This window comes from Vigna radiata, unplaced genomic scaffold (assembly GCF_000741045.1).
Source record: "Vigna radiata var. radiata cultivar VC1973A unplaced genomic scaffold, Vradiata_ver6 scaffold_332, whole genome shotgun sequence".
Lineage (NCBI taxonomy): Eukaryota > Viridiplantae > Streptophyta > Magnoliopsida > Fabales > Fabaceae > Vigna > Vigna radiata.
In genome coordinates, this window is record NW_014541824.1 from 58,133 (window position 1) to 71,197 (window position 13,065).

At 32.2% G+C, this 13,065-nt stretch overlaps 1 protein-coding gene across 1 annotated transcript; it reads left to right on the forward strand.

The window, feature by feature from the left end:
• Window positions 1-2,795: 2,795 nt before the first annotated feature.
• LOC106778473 (probable E3 ubiquitin-protein ligase ARI7) lies at window positions 2,796-10,791 on the forward strand. Its single transcript, XM_014666443.2, has 15 exons — window positions 2,796-2,972; window positions 3,488-3,612; window positions 3,760-3,865; window positions 3,993-4,083; window positions 4,279-4,451; window positions 4,760-4,864; window positions 4,952-5,040; window positions 7,928-8,035; window positions 8,214-8,304; window positions 8,427-8,516; window positions 8,661-8,708; window positions 9,261-9,332; window positions 9,737-9,836; window positions 9,921-10,047; window positions 10,131-10,791. Exons 1-15 carry the CDS (start codon window positions 2,796-2,798, stop codon window positions 10,399-10,401), a joined length of 1,773 nt encoding a protein of 590 aa, XP_014521929.1. The 3' UTR covers window positions 10,402-10,791.
• Window positions 10,792-13,065: the final 2,274 nt, after the last annotated feature.

Consider the following 13,065-nt stretch of genomic DNA (forward strand, 5'->3'; position numbering starts at 1 on the left):
TAGTCTAGTTCGTTTTAATCAAATTTAATCGAATTGATCATAACTAAATTTTGAGTAAGTCAACTTTGTTCGAAATTCAACTAACTCAGTTTTGTCAAAATTTGTGTTGAATTTGTCTGAGTCTATCTTAGTATAAATTTGATCCAATTCGGCCAAATCGGTTTCAGTTGAAATTTGGTCGAGTCGACCTCAACCAAAATTTGGCCCCACCTTTAGTCGAAGGTCAAGATAGGTTTACCCATGGTAAATGTTGATACGGGACAATTTGGTTGATGGTCGAGACAGATTTGGCTTTAGCCAAAGGTCAAGACCATTAAGCTCAACTCAAACTAAATGTTAATTCAAACTGAGAGTTTAGACAAGTCGGTCTATGTCGAATGTCAAGATAAATCAATTTAAACTAAATGTTTAATAATATATTTAAAAAATAAATTTATATTTTTTCATGTTTAAAAAGAAAACCTATAAAATGATCTTAACTCACAAGGTTTTTTTGACTTACGAATTTTTTTAATAGAAGACTTTTTTTATTTTGGCTTAACTTTTTAGGATAATTAGCATCAAAATTAATAAATTTACCCTACATACTAAATTATGATTGTGGATAGAAAATATAATACATAATGAATTAAGATAACAAATATTTCATTTGTACTTTTTGATGTTTATTGTAACGATCGTACCATATAATGATTCTATCTATATAATTTATACATTTGTCATATTAAGCATTCTATCTATATAATTTATACATTTGTCATATTAAGCATATGTCTTTATAAGAAAGGACATCATAGACAATAATAAAGTGTCATTAAACTCCCATTTATTTAAGTTTTCAAAGGAAACTAGTCTCTAAACAAGTTAATATAAAGTTTGTCTACACATAACAACTATATATTGACTTCCAACATCATACCAACTCTTTATTATCTAGTCTCACTAGTCTTGTCTATTAACGTCATAATTGGTCATAATAAAAAAGATCATAACAACAACTAACACAAAATAAAAAGGGTAAACTAGATAAACTTTAATATTTACAATACTTATAATCTTACATTATATATTCAAAAGCTATACTAAATCTCCTATCAATCATGCACCAATTATGATATTATAAAGAATTTACAAATATATAATTATGAACTAAAATCCAAATATATGTACTGAATCAAACAATAGAGATATGCATTTGTTATGATATCATGAAAGAAATGTTACGAATGCCTAAAATTTATTGGGTCTCGATCCCATCATGTGAGAGTAAGTTCATTATAACTTTGTCTGAAAAATAGACTCTCACCCCTATATCCCGCTTTAGGATCCCCTACAACTTTCATCATAAACTGCATTTTTTATATCAGTATAAAAGTTTAATAGAGTTAAGATAACTTAAAACGAGTATCATTAATCAATGCACAACACTACATTAACTAATATTGTACTTCTCCTTAAAAGCACCACATTCATTTGACACATACAAATAATCAATTTATAATTTCCTTGAATACAAACCAATTCAACAAATGTAATACAATAAGACTATATTTAAGGATGCTTAACAATAATTCATGTAATAATTTAATAAAGAAAATAAAAATGAGTGATATTATTATACATTAAATATAGAAATATGTACAAGTTCACTCTGTTAAATTATGTCTAAAAGTGTATATCTGATACTTTAATCGAATGTTTATTTGAATCCCTTCACATATTTATTTAGAAGTATAACTGATACTGTTATTTTTAAAATATAAATCAACAATAACAAATTAACAGTATTAATGAGAAAAAAATTTCGTTGATTGTTAATATAGCTGATATATATGAATTAAAGTGATAAAAGAAAATTAGTCACATATTTTTATTTATATTTTACCATTGCAATAAAAAAAAGGTATAGAAATATTTTTAAAAGATGCTTGTAATAATTTTAAACTGTTAATAAAATGAAATATATTTTAATTTTTTAAACCGTCACATCATTATGCTTTAAAAATAATAAAATTAACAACAGAACGTTGTGAGTTATACCAGGACAACGCTTGTTACTGTGTTTATTTATAAGAGAAAATAACGGTTTATGAGAACTATTAGTTTTAAAATTATAATTTTTACAAGTGTCAATAAAAAATATTGTTAAAAATATCAAATAAAACTTTTGAAAATATTATTAGACTGCTAGCTATGAAAATGATATTTATAGAAAGTTTGATGATTTTTTTTTATCTTGTAATATTATTAAAAAAAAATTAAACTCATTGTTGAAAACATAAATTTGACACTAAACTGTTTTATTCATAAATTAAAATAGATAATTTTTTTTTTTGTAGTAAATTTGAAGTTGTTATTAATCTATTTAAACACTTACCTACTTCCACATGGAGACATCCTTACAAGTTACATGTGATAAAATAGCACCACATTTTTCCTTGTGATATATCAGAAAATGACATAACGTTACCAATAGGATGCACCATTTGACAAAGTGTATCATTCAATATTTTAAGTAGTAAAAAGGAATTACACATTTCATCTTTAATATTATTATTATTATTTAAAAAATATATATAGAGAGATAAAGATATAATAATATTATTATTCTTCCACTTTCCAAGCCTCTCGTTAGTTAGGAAGAGAAAGGATCGAAGGCAGAAACCATAAAGCAAGACACTTTTTTCCATCGCCTTCACCTTCCTCTCTAATCTTCGGTGCTGTGCCCTAGATTTTCTCTAACCCCTTCGATCGTTCCTAAATTCAAAACCCTTCACTCTTCCGCTAGGGTTCCTATGGATTCCGAGGACGATATGCACGACGCCAACGATATCGAGTCACTCGACGACGATTTCTACAGTGGTGAGACAGAGGACGCTCCCATGGATTACTACAGTGACTATGATGACGTTGCAGACGACTACTTCGAAGACGCTGATGATTCTGACCGGATTGAGTCTCGTCGCCCGGAGGTAGTCTATTCTTCGACTCACTTTTCTGATTCATTTCTCTTTTTCAGCTGCGAATGTAGTTATCATCTACTTTTGCCGACTGAAAGTGATTAGAGGGAAAGAGGCTGTTAAGACTACTCTTGCGCCGGAGTAATTTGCTGCACTAGAGAGTGGTGGGTGTATTCAGATGAAAAGGATACTGTCCAATACGTGGTTGGTTTTAATAAATTCTGGAACTACACCGGAGTGTGTGGTTGGTAGGGAAGGAATTTGTGCGTAATTGATCTCGATTGGCCAATCGCTGGAGTCGTTGATGTATCGAGTTTTGGAGACGCTTTTCATTTCATTTCGCTGCTGTTTTCTTCGAAATGAAAATTGTCGAATGAATTATAACATGCAATCTCTTGGTTGTCTTATGGATACGATCATGAGTGCTATGGTTTCTAATTCGGGAGCTATCGTGTTACTCGTGTCTCTGTTTGTTTCTGGAATTATATTATGCCTTTCCGATTGACTGATCTCTGTATGGATTTCAGCAAAATTTTACCATACTGAGGGAATTGGACATCCGGCAAAGGCAGGAGGATGACATCACAAGAGTATCTACAGTTCTCTCAATACCGAGGGTTTCCGCGAGCATCCTACTTCGTCACTATAGTTGGTAAATTTGTTACCTTTTTGACCTTATTGGTTTTGTTTTCTGTTGCAGTTTTATGTAAACTTATACTTTGATGCTGCCTCCTTTGATAAGGCTTTGTCTCTTTTACTATTTACTCATATACTGAAGGAGAGTGAATTGGTGATGCAGGAGTGTTAGTAAGGTACATGATGCCTGGTTTGCTGATGAAGAACAAGTTCGAAAGACAGTTGGTTTGTTGGATAAGCCAGTTTTCCAAAATTCTAATGCTAGAGAGGTGAGGCGTGGTTGTTTGGGGTTTAAAACAGGTTGATTAATTTTGAATTTTCTTGTTATATGCTGCCTGGGTTTCATTTAATCTTCATTGCATGAATTATCTCACATTTACCCTTTCTTGTGGTCAGCTTACTTGTGGCATCTGTTTTGAGATGTATCCTCGTTCACGAGTTAAATCTGCTGCTTGTGGTCATCCTTACTGCCATTTGTGCTGGGCAGGTATTAGATGTGTGCCATCCTTCTGTTCTTTGCTTGTCACGGATACCTGTCTGTCTTGACATGTTATTAACTCATACCTTGCTCTGTAGTGTATTTTTTTGTTTGACTAGTGTGAATACATATATCATCAATATTCTTTCCTTATTTTTTAAAATTTTGTTAAACGACGTTCTTCTATTCTTTTTTACATGCTAGGATATATTGGCACATCAATTAATGATGGTCCGGGATGTTTGGTGCTGAGATGTCCTGATCCCACTTGTGGTGCCGCTGTTGGTCAAGACATGATTAATCTTTTAGCATCTCATGAAGATAAAGAGAAGTATGACCGTTACCTTTTGAGGTCTTATATTGAAGACAATAAGAAGGTATGTTGTAGATTTTTAGTCTGGGCTTTGGTGATGATAGTAAAAAAAATTATAAATTTTGTTCTGCCAACTGCAATCTTGTATTGATTTGTTCACAATTTATGTCCAAACTATGCATTCGTAATTCTTCACATGTTGATTTAAGTGGTAGTGTGGCTACAAATGACTATAAATTTCTACATTTTGTGATAAATGTTTCCCTACCTTTCTTATTTAAATCATGCTTGTTTTTTATGATCATTGATGTTCTACACTTTTTCACATCCTACTCTATTTCATTGTCTAATCCTGCTCTCTGTTTTTTGTAGACAAAGTGGTGTCCTGCTCCAGGTTGTGAGTACGCAGTTACTTTTGATGCTGGAAGTGGAAATTATGATGTATCTTGCCTCTGTTCGTATGGCTTTTGCTGGAATGTAAGTTGTTTGGAATCTGCTTTAGATTTTTATGGCATTACACTTTAGAATTTTCATATTCCACTAATTGGTGTCTTGGATCTACAGTGCACAGAGGAGGCTCACCGTCCAGTGGACTGTGGCACTGTGTCAAAGTGGATTTTGAAAAATAGTGCAGAGTCGGAGAACATGAACTGGTACATAATATATTTTGACATATGTAGATGTTAGTTTCTTGCTGTGCTGTACTGATTGTCCCTGTTTGTAGTTGCCTATAAAAGTTATAGTATTTGATGCCTCATTTATGTAAAGGTCAATGAGTGATAAATATAGTTATCAATACCTTGTTATTAATGCGTATTTATCAATATTTTTTAAACTGGTCTGGTTATTGAACCAATTATCAAACTGGTTCAAGGTTCAAGGGCTCAACCTTGTTCAAACTGGTATCTATATAGTATTTTAATTTATTTAATATATCAAACAGTATTCATTAAACTCATTTATGTGAAGACTAATGCTCATTACAATCATTTTGTTCTATTGAAAATCTTTGCATCTGGCTGTGCATAGGAGTTGATAACACAATATCCTCCCTAGTTTTAAAATAGACTTACCTCCCTTGTGTTTCTAATGAAATGACACTCCTACCCCCAATCATTTTTAAATAAGCATTCACCTTCTTTATGATTTTAATAAATCACATTTACACTCCATATGTTTTCTTTGTTTATAAAAGAAACTTTAATTGCTATATTTTAATGCTTTAATTTTTTAACTTTCATAATTTTTTATTTAAGTTTTTGTCAGTATGGTATTTTCAAATGCAATAAGGGAGTTGAGTGTCCTTTATCAAAACTATAAGGGGGTAAATGTCTATTATAGAGGGGATATGAATGCCCTTTTATTACCAACATAAGAAAGGGGGGTGCCTATTTTAATACTAGAGTGAACGTGAGTGTTATTTAGCATAGGCAGTTTCTCCATAATGAACACATCACAGAACACCAAAGGGGAGCAGCATTATACAACACTTTTGTAATATAAAAAGATACTCCTGGTGTATTTCTATATTATATAAAAATATATTTCTATATTTATTGTTTTGAAATTAAGCACATTCAATTATAAAAATAGGATAAAGGACCTGAGGAGTAATAATGGAAGGGTGAGATTATTTTTTCTTGAGTTTGTTGTGGCCTGTGGGTGGGTTTAAAGCAAGGTTATCAAACCCACAAGTCAATTCACAAACTTGTACGAACTTTAGACTATGCTCACTGTGACACTGTCTATGAATTGACTTATCTCAAAACTTGTTTCTCGGTTGGTTCACTCAAAACTTGTTTAAAGCAAGATTATCAAACCCAAAGGTCAACTCACAAAATTGTACGAATCTGAGTATGCTCACTTTCTATGAATTAACTGATTTCAAAACTTGTTTCTTGGTGGACGCACAGTATACTTGACCAAACTTGCTTTACTCATGGTGGATTCGTCAGTCTGAGTCACTAAGTCCATGGTTGGCACAACAACGACATGAAATGTTGTTTTTAGAAAACAAAATCAATTATGTGTTTTCAAAACACTTCGTAATGATAGGATTGGGTCCTCCTAGCTTCACCAAACAATTAGATTTCATGCTTTGACTGTACTGTTCACCACTTCAAGTCGTTTTTTCTTCGGTGATGTTCCTGTCTATTTTCTATTGTGTTTCCAATTGTTGTTGAGTCACCTTTGCTTTGCACAACGTTTGGCATCACGATAATGTCTCCGACCACTGTTTTGCTGCTCTTCTCTGGCACTGTCATCTTCTCTGAGTTGCCTCTCCTCTCTCCAAAGAGGTTAGGATGCCGTTTAAGCCCACCCATCACCACTATTTCTCTTTTTAGTTTTTTTTCTGATTAATATCATTAGTAGACTTTGTTTTTCTTTTTTGTTTGTTTTAAACCCACTTTAAAGGGAGAAACTGGTGATCCCTTGTGAATATTTGCCTTTTATGCTTGAATTTGGTTAAATGATAGCTGGAGGAGTGTAAAGAATTAAATAAAAAGAACCGTACAAAACTGTGTATTTTGTGTTTGTATTTTTTCTATTTGCAACTTTACTGAGTCAGTTCTTAATCCATGTAATATTCATGTATTGCATTGCTCTGAGCAGTGAAGTTCATAGTGTAGAAACCTAGCTATTCATGATTTCTATTTAATGGTTCAATACGATTTGGGATGCAAAATATACAAATTGAGGAGACAATCACATGGCAGCTGAAATTGTGTCACAAATTAGTGGATTTACTTGATACAGATCAGAACTTTGGAATTGTCGTGTACTGACTGACTGTGTGGGTTTTTTGTAAATTGTGTGGGCCACACAGTTGGGTCAATATGATTCAATGTGATGCGATGAAACGAAAAGACACTTAAACTAAAAAAAAATGGACAGATATGCATATTTGCAGTTTCCACATTAATATGTAGGAAAAAACCTATATAATTAATCTATTTCTTCCGATTTGTCCTCAACTGCACCTGAGAACAGAGCTAGAACAAACTTTAGCGTTCACGTCGTCTACCTACTAGTTACGAGCTAAAAGTATATGAAAAATATTCTTATCAATATATCTTACAATGTTGTATATCATCTTAGTGATATCTTAGGATTGACTTTCATATTTTCTAGCTTTTTCATGATTTCTTTCCTTTGATTTAATTAGGTTAGGGGTCGATGTTTTCTTTTTAAATTTCAGATCATAACTTGCACATCAAATCATTGTAAATTTTTGCTTTCTAATTTTTGTTGGATTCATTCTCTACATAAATCCTCATTTTGTTTTTGAGAGATAGATGTTGTACATTTTGTTAATAACATGTAGCTATTCATAAAATTTGTAATGTAATTCAAGCTAGTCTTCATTTCTTCTGAGTCAAATGATCTGTTACAATTTACGATTCACACTTATAAATTCAGAGATTGAAGAATGATCTGATATATGATAACCAATGTCCATTTTATACACTACTACAGTGTCATTTTTTTGGAGACTCAAGATTTGACGCACGAAACCAACTATTAATTAGTGTTTTTCAGGATACTTGCTAACTCAAAGCCATGTCCAAAGTGCAAGCGACCAATTGAAAAAAACCAAGGGTGCATGCATATGACTTGTACTCCACCTTGTAAATTTGAATTCTGCTGGTATGTATTTTCCCACCTGATTACTTTGCATGCTTCCACTTCCTTTTTTTTTCCGTTTATTGGTATGTATGATGCTTTTATATTTTCATATTTAACACTTCTAATGTCTATCTATTTCCAAACAACTTTAGTTTATGTGAATTTTACCTAATCTTGATATTTTTTTTAATCTGCATAGGCTATGCCTTGGTGCGTGGTCAGACCATGGTGAAAGGACGGGTGGTTTTTATGCCTGCAATCGTTATGAAGCAGCTAAACAAGAGGGAGTGGTAAGGGACCTTGTAATGCTGTACTTTTCTTGATTCAGGTTTCAGACTAGCATTATTTGACTACCCCTGGCATCTATTTTGATAATGATATCTGCTTATGACCTTAATCTTGTTACATGTAGTATGATGAAACTGAAAGAAGAAGAGAAATGGCAAAGAATTCGCTGGAGAGGTACACACATTATTATGAGCGGTGGGCCAGCAACCAATCTGTATGCACGACTTGACACTTTTTCTGTCCATTATGGTTATGATGTTTTATCTACAATTCCCACATCCACTGTTTAATCTTTATTTTGCTTGAATTCGGTTGGGTTAGTGACGTATAACTAATTTTCTTTTTCTTTAACTATCAGTCAAGGCAAAAGGCTCTTGCAGATCTGCACCAGATGCAAACTGTTCATGTACGTTACTCGTACCTTTTTTTTTTTTATTATTTTGTTTTCTTCCATTTTATTCGCACCTTCTTCCCTCCAATTAGCTTGCAAGTGGCTTTGACAACTGAATTGAAATCTAATTTATTGTGCTAGGAAAGCTGATTTTTAAGCGTGCTTTGAAAAGTTTAGGAATAATGGAAAGTGAAATTGCAAATGGAAAAATATGTGTAGTCCCTCAAGTTGACACAGTAAAAATATTAAGTTGTTCATCCTTTCATTGTACAATAAAAAACAATTCAACGTTGAAATCAACAAACTGAAAATAACTAGCCAAGGTCTTGGTTTTTGCCGCATTCCTCATGGCTGCAATTTTTTATTTTATTTTTTTCTTCTTTCTTAGCCTTTTAATTATTTTGCTGTCAGGTTTCTGTGAATATAAACTCTCGAACAAAAAAGGAAGACAGATATACCTTTTTCTGTATTGCTTTGGCATTTTTCTTACCTGTAATTAAGGCTTAATATCTTGCTTTTCAGGAACTCTAAAATTGTGTACTATTTGTCTTTTTTTCCCTTGGGCAGATTGAGAAGCTTAGTGACACACAATGCCAGCCTGAATCACAGCTTAAGTTCATAACGGAGGCCTGGTTACAGGTAAATGAATATTAATAGTTTTGAACTTGGTATAATGAATTTTTAAATATGTTGATTGTTTTACGAAACTTTCGATTGTTTTGGAATGCACAGTAGTTTTTTATTAGGAACTTGTTTGGACGACCTTCTTTATAAACATTTATGGGAGAGAAAAATAAGGAGCAAAAATTAGTTTATGAACAATTCAAAAGTACAAACTTAAGAGAAATTATATGAGCAAAACTTCTGCAAATTTACTTATGTATTTTTCTCCTAGAAGTGCTCATGGAAAAGTTCTTTCAAACAAGTTTTAGGACTAATAGTTCACTATTAATTGAACTGTTTTCTGAAGGTGGTCCTATGATGAGATTGTTTTCAGATGTTGTAAACTGGAAGGCTTTCTAATTTGAATTTCATGTTGGCAGATTGTTGAATGCAGGAGGGTGCTGAAATGGACATATGCATATGGGTACTACTTACCGGAGCATGAACATGCTAAAAAGCAGTTCTTTGAGTACTTACAAGGTTTTGTTTGTCAACTTTAATTTTCATTGAAATGTCTTGCATTTGTGGTGGTTCTCCTACAAACGATGTTTTTATTCCCACCAGGTGAGGCAGAATCTGGTTTGGAGAGACTTCATCAATGTGCTGAAAAGGAACTACAGCTATTCCTAAATGCCGATGGGCCATCCAGAGAATTCAATGACTTCCGCACCAAACTAGCTGGATTGACCAGGTAGATGTCCCTGTCTGTATAGATGCTCATGTTCCAGCATGCACATAGTTATATATGTTTTCTAATTCATTTTGTTTTGGCAGTGTGACTCGAAACTACTTCGAGAATTTGGTGAGGGCATTGGAGAATGGTTTATCTGATGTGGATAGTAATGGGGCTGCTTCGAGCAAAGCAACGAGCTCCAAAAATGCAGCAGGGAGCAGCAAAGGGAGAGGAGGAAGAGGAAAAACAACTATCCGAACTAGCATATCCAGCAGAATGACTGATGATAATCATTGGTCTTGTGAACATTGTACCTATGCAAATGTTAGGTCTGCCACCACATGCCAGATGTGCAATCAACAGCGGCGATGACTTAGATCCTCCTCTAGAAACAAATGTTTTCTGCCTCAGGCCAATGCACCGAAAGCTGAAATGGAGTCTTTACTTCATGTTAAATCATATACTGGCTCCCTTTTTGTAAGGCTATTTTAATGTGAAAGGGGGTTAAGTCGCGTAAGAAAGGTTATCCTCCTCGCACTCCTATCCTATTGGATACACCACAATTTAATGTATATAATGTTTTATCTTAAACTTTCCGTGTTGGGTTTATGCAACAGGCTTCTGTAACTGAATATCATACACAGAACATACTGGATATGAACACAAATGTGCTTGTTTGTGTCCTGATTTCTTCTGAATCTCTCTGCAGCTTCTTTAATTTTACCTTGACTTGTGTATATGCCCCAGTTCTTCTTTCTTCAATTCCACGAATAAGGGACCATTTGACACCAAATACACAAGTATTACGCACATTTATAGTACCTTTCAACTTTCACTGGATTCAGAATTTGGCTTGGTCTTTTTCGATATGTATGAACTCCCACTGCTAGAGTTATATTTTTTTTAAGGTATCAAATATGTCTCGTAATTTGTCTTTTTAATATAACCATCTGTACCTGTTCTATTTATCTTTGGTTTAAATAATGTGATATGATAATAGAAGATAAAATAACAATGAATATAAATATATTCAATGTTTAGTGTCTAAAAGTAACAAATTAAATGATAATATTAGAATGTAATTACTGTTATACTTATATGATGATTTTTAAGTTGCGTAAATTTATATTCATTCCAACTACCGAAATCATTAAAATATAGTTTTAGTTAGATTATAAAGGAATATTTTATTTATAAACCCACATTTTTATATTGTAAAAATTATAATCTTAAAAATATTTAAATAATTCGTTTTTAATTTTAATATTGTAGTAGACAATATCATTTAAATTTACGTGTTAAAATAATTAAAAATAAATACAGATAAACATAATATATGAATCAAATTGTTCTAGTTATAGAGTTACCTTTTTTTTTTCTTCTAAAAATAATATAAAATTTGCCAAATTATTATGATTCAATTTTTCTCTCTCCAGAAGTAATGATACCTATAGTAATAAAGATAAAGATAATGTTATTATGTTGCTTAACCAAATCGATGCAAACCCTCTGACATAACGACAGCAAGATTAAGTATAACGAAAGATTCCACAATAAGAAGGAAGCAAGAGGAAGTTGTCGTTGACCTACCAATGACTAAATGAGGATTCTATAAATATTTTATTTCAAAATTAAAATTCACTTTTTCTATGAAATAAATTAGTCTTGACCGTAGAATTTAAGAAACTGAACATAAACTCTCGACTTTAATCCTCAAATTAAAAAAAATTGTAAATTTAGTTACAGTTGTGTAAATTATATATTTACAATTAAAAAAACTGTAAGCGAATGGAGATATTGACAGTGATCTCGCAGATAACAGAAAAGAAGTAAAGAAAAATAGCAGAATATCGAGAACTGAACAAATCTATGGCTTCCCCAATGTCCTTCCAGTATCCATCCCCTCTTCTGAGTAACACATAGTTTCTGCGAGCAGCTTCAAAGAAAGTCCTTTGTTGGTCAATGGAGAATCCAAGGCGAGCAGAAACATATACAAACCCAGCAATACAGAAATTGCAAAACAAAGATACATCTCTTCTGTGAAACTGGCTTGAGCCATTAGTCAAGAAAGAGAGACGATGTGAGGGAATATGGGTGCTTGAGGTTATATATATATATATATATATATATATATATATATATATATATATGTGCGTAGAAGTTGAAGATATATGAGACAGATATTTTAATAATAAAGTTAAGGTTATGTGTACCTGGTTGCTATGTTTGGGGGGAAGTATATGTAGTGTCATCATCAGGTGCAGCAACTTGCCCTAGATTACAATTCCAAACAAATTCATGCATTCAATTCAATCATAAAAAAAGTTAACAATTAAAGATAAAACATATTGGTTCTTATTCATCAAAATCTCACACAGACTATGAAAACTATTAAAAAAATTAAGAATTGATTGGATTGTATTGGTCACTTGGTAGTTGTATTTTATTCGACACTGTACAATTTTGTCTATTGCATGTTGAATAATAATACTTTTGTTTCTAAGAGTTGTATGAGAATTGTGGTTCTAGCTGAGGGACAAATATGAGTACTTTTATATGGTGGTCAGAATTAGCTGCCCTTGGAAAGAGGTTAGTTTTGATGTATTTATTTATTTTTAATTAATTTTTTTGTAATGAACTTGTTAATGCATGTATGATTGGGTTTGGTTTGACCAATGTGGTGAGGTGATGAATTTCATCACCTTTAATATCCGTAAGTTGTTCACAACAATTACGTTGTAGTTGTTTATAACGAGTTTCATGTCCAAGGCTATGAGGATTGATAGTAGAAAAGAATTGTACTGTATGATCATTTGGTTAGTCAAGCACTCGATGGTCAACTATTCAGTGAAAAAATACTGATTGATTCGAAACCGTCATTAATTGATAATTAATGAGTAATAAATGTTATTAATGATAATTAATAAGAATGATAATTATTAATTGGAAATTAATAAAAATAATGAAAGTTTTTTATTGGTAATTAATGGGTGATACCTAATTGTAATTATAAGATTTACAAATATACGTTTGATA

Bases quoted from the DNA above. Each gene is read 5' to 3' on its own strand.
- LOC106778473 (XM_014666443.2), top strand. From the start codon at position 2,796: ATGGATTCCGAGGACGATATGCACGACGCCAACGATATCGAGTCACTC. The intron at 2,973-3,487 runs GTAGTCTATTCT...TATGGATTTCAG, and splicing joins TTGAGTCTCGTCGCCCGGAG to CAAAATTTTACCATACTGAG. The intron at 4,084-4,278 runs GTATTAGATGTG...TTTACATGCTAG, and splicing joins CTGCCATTTGTGCTGGGCAG to GATATATTGGCACATCAATT.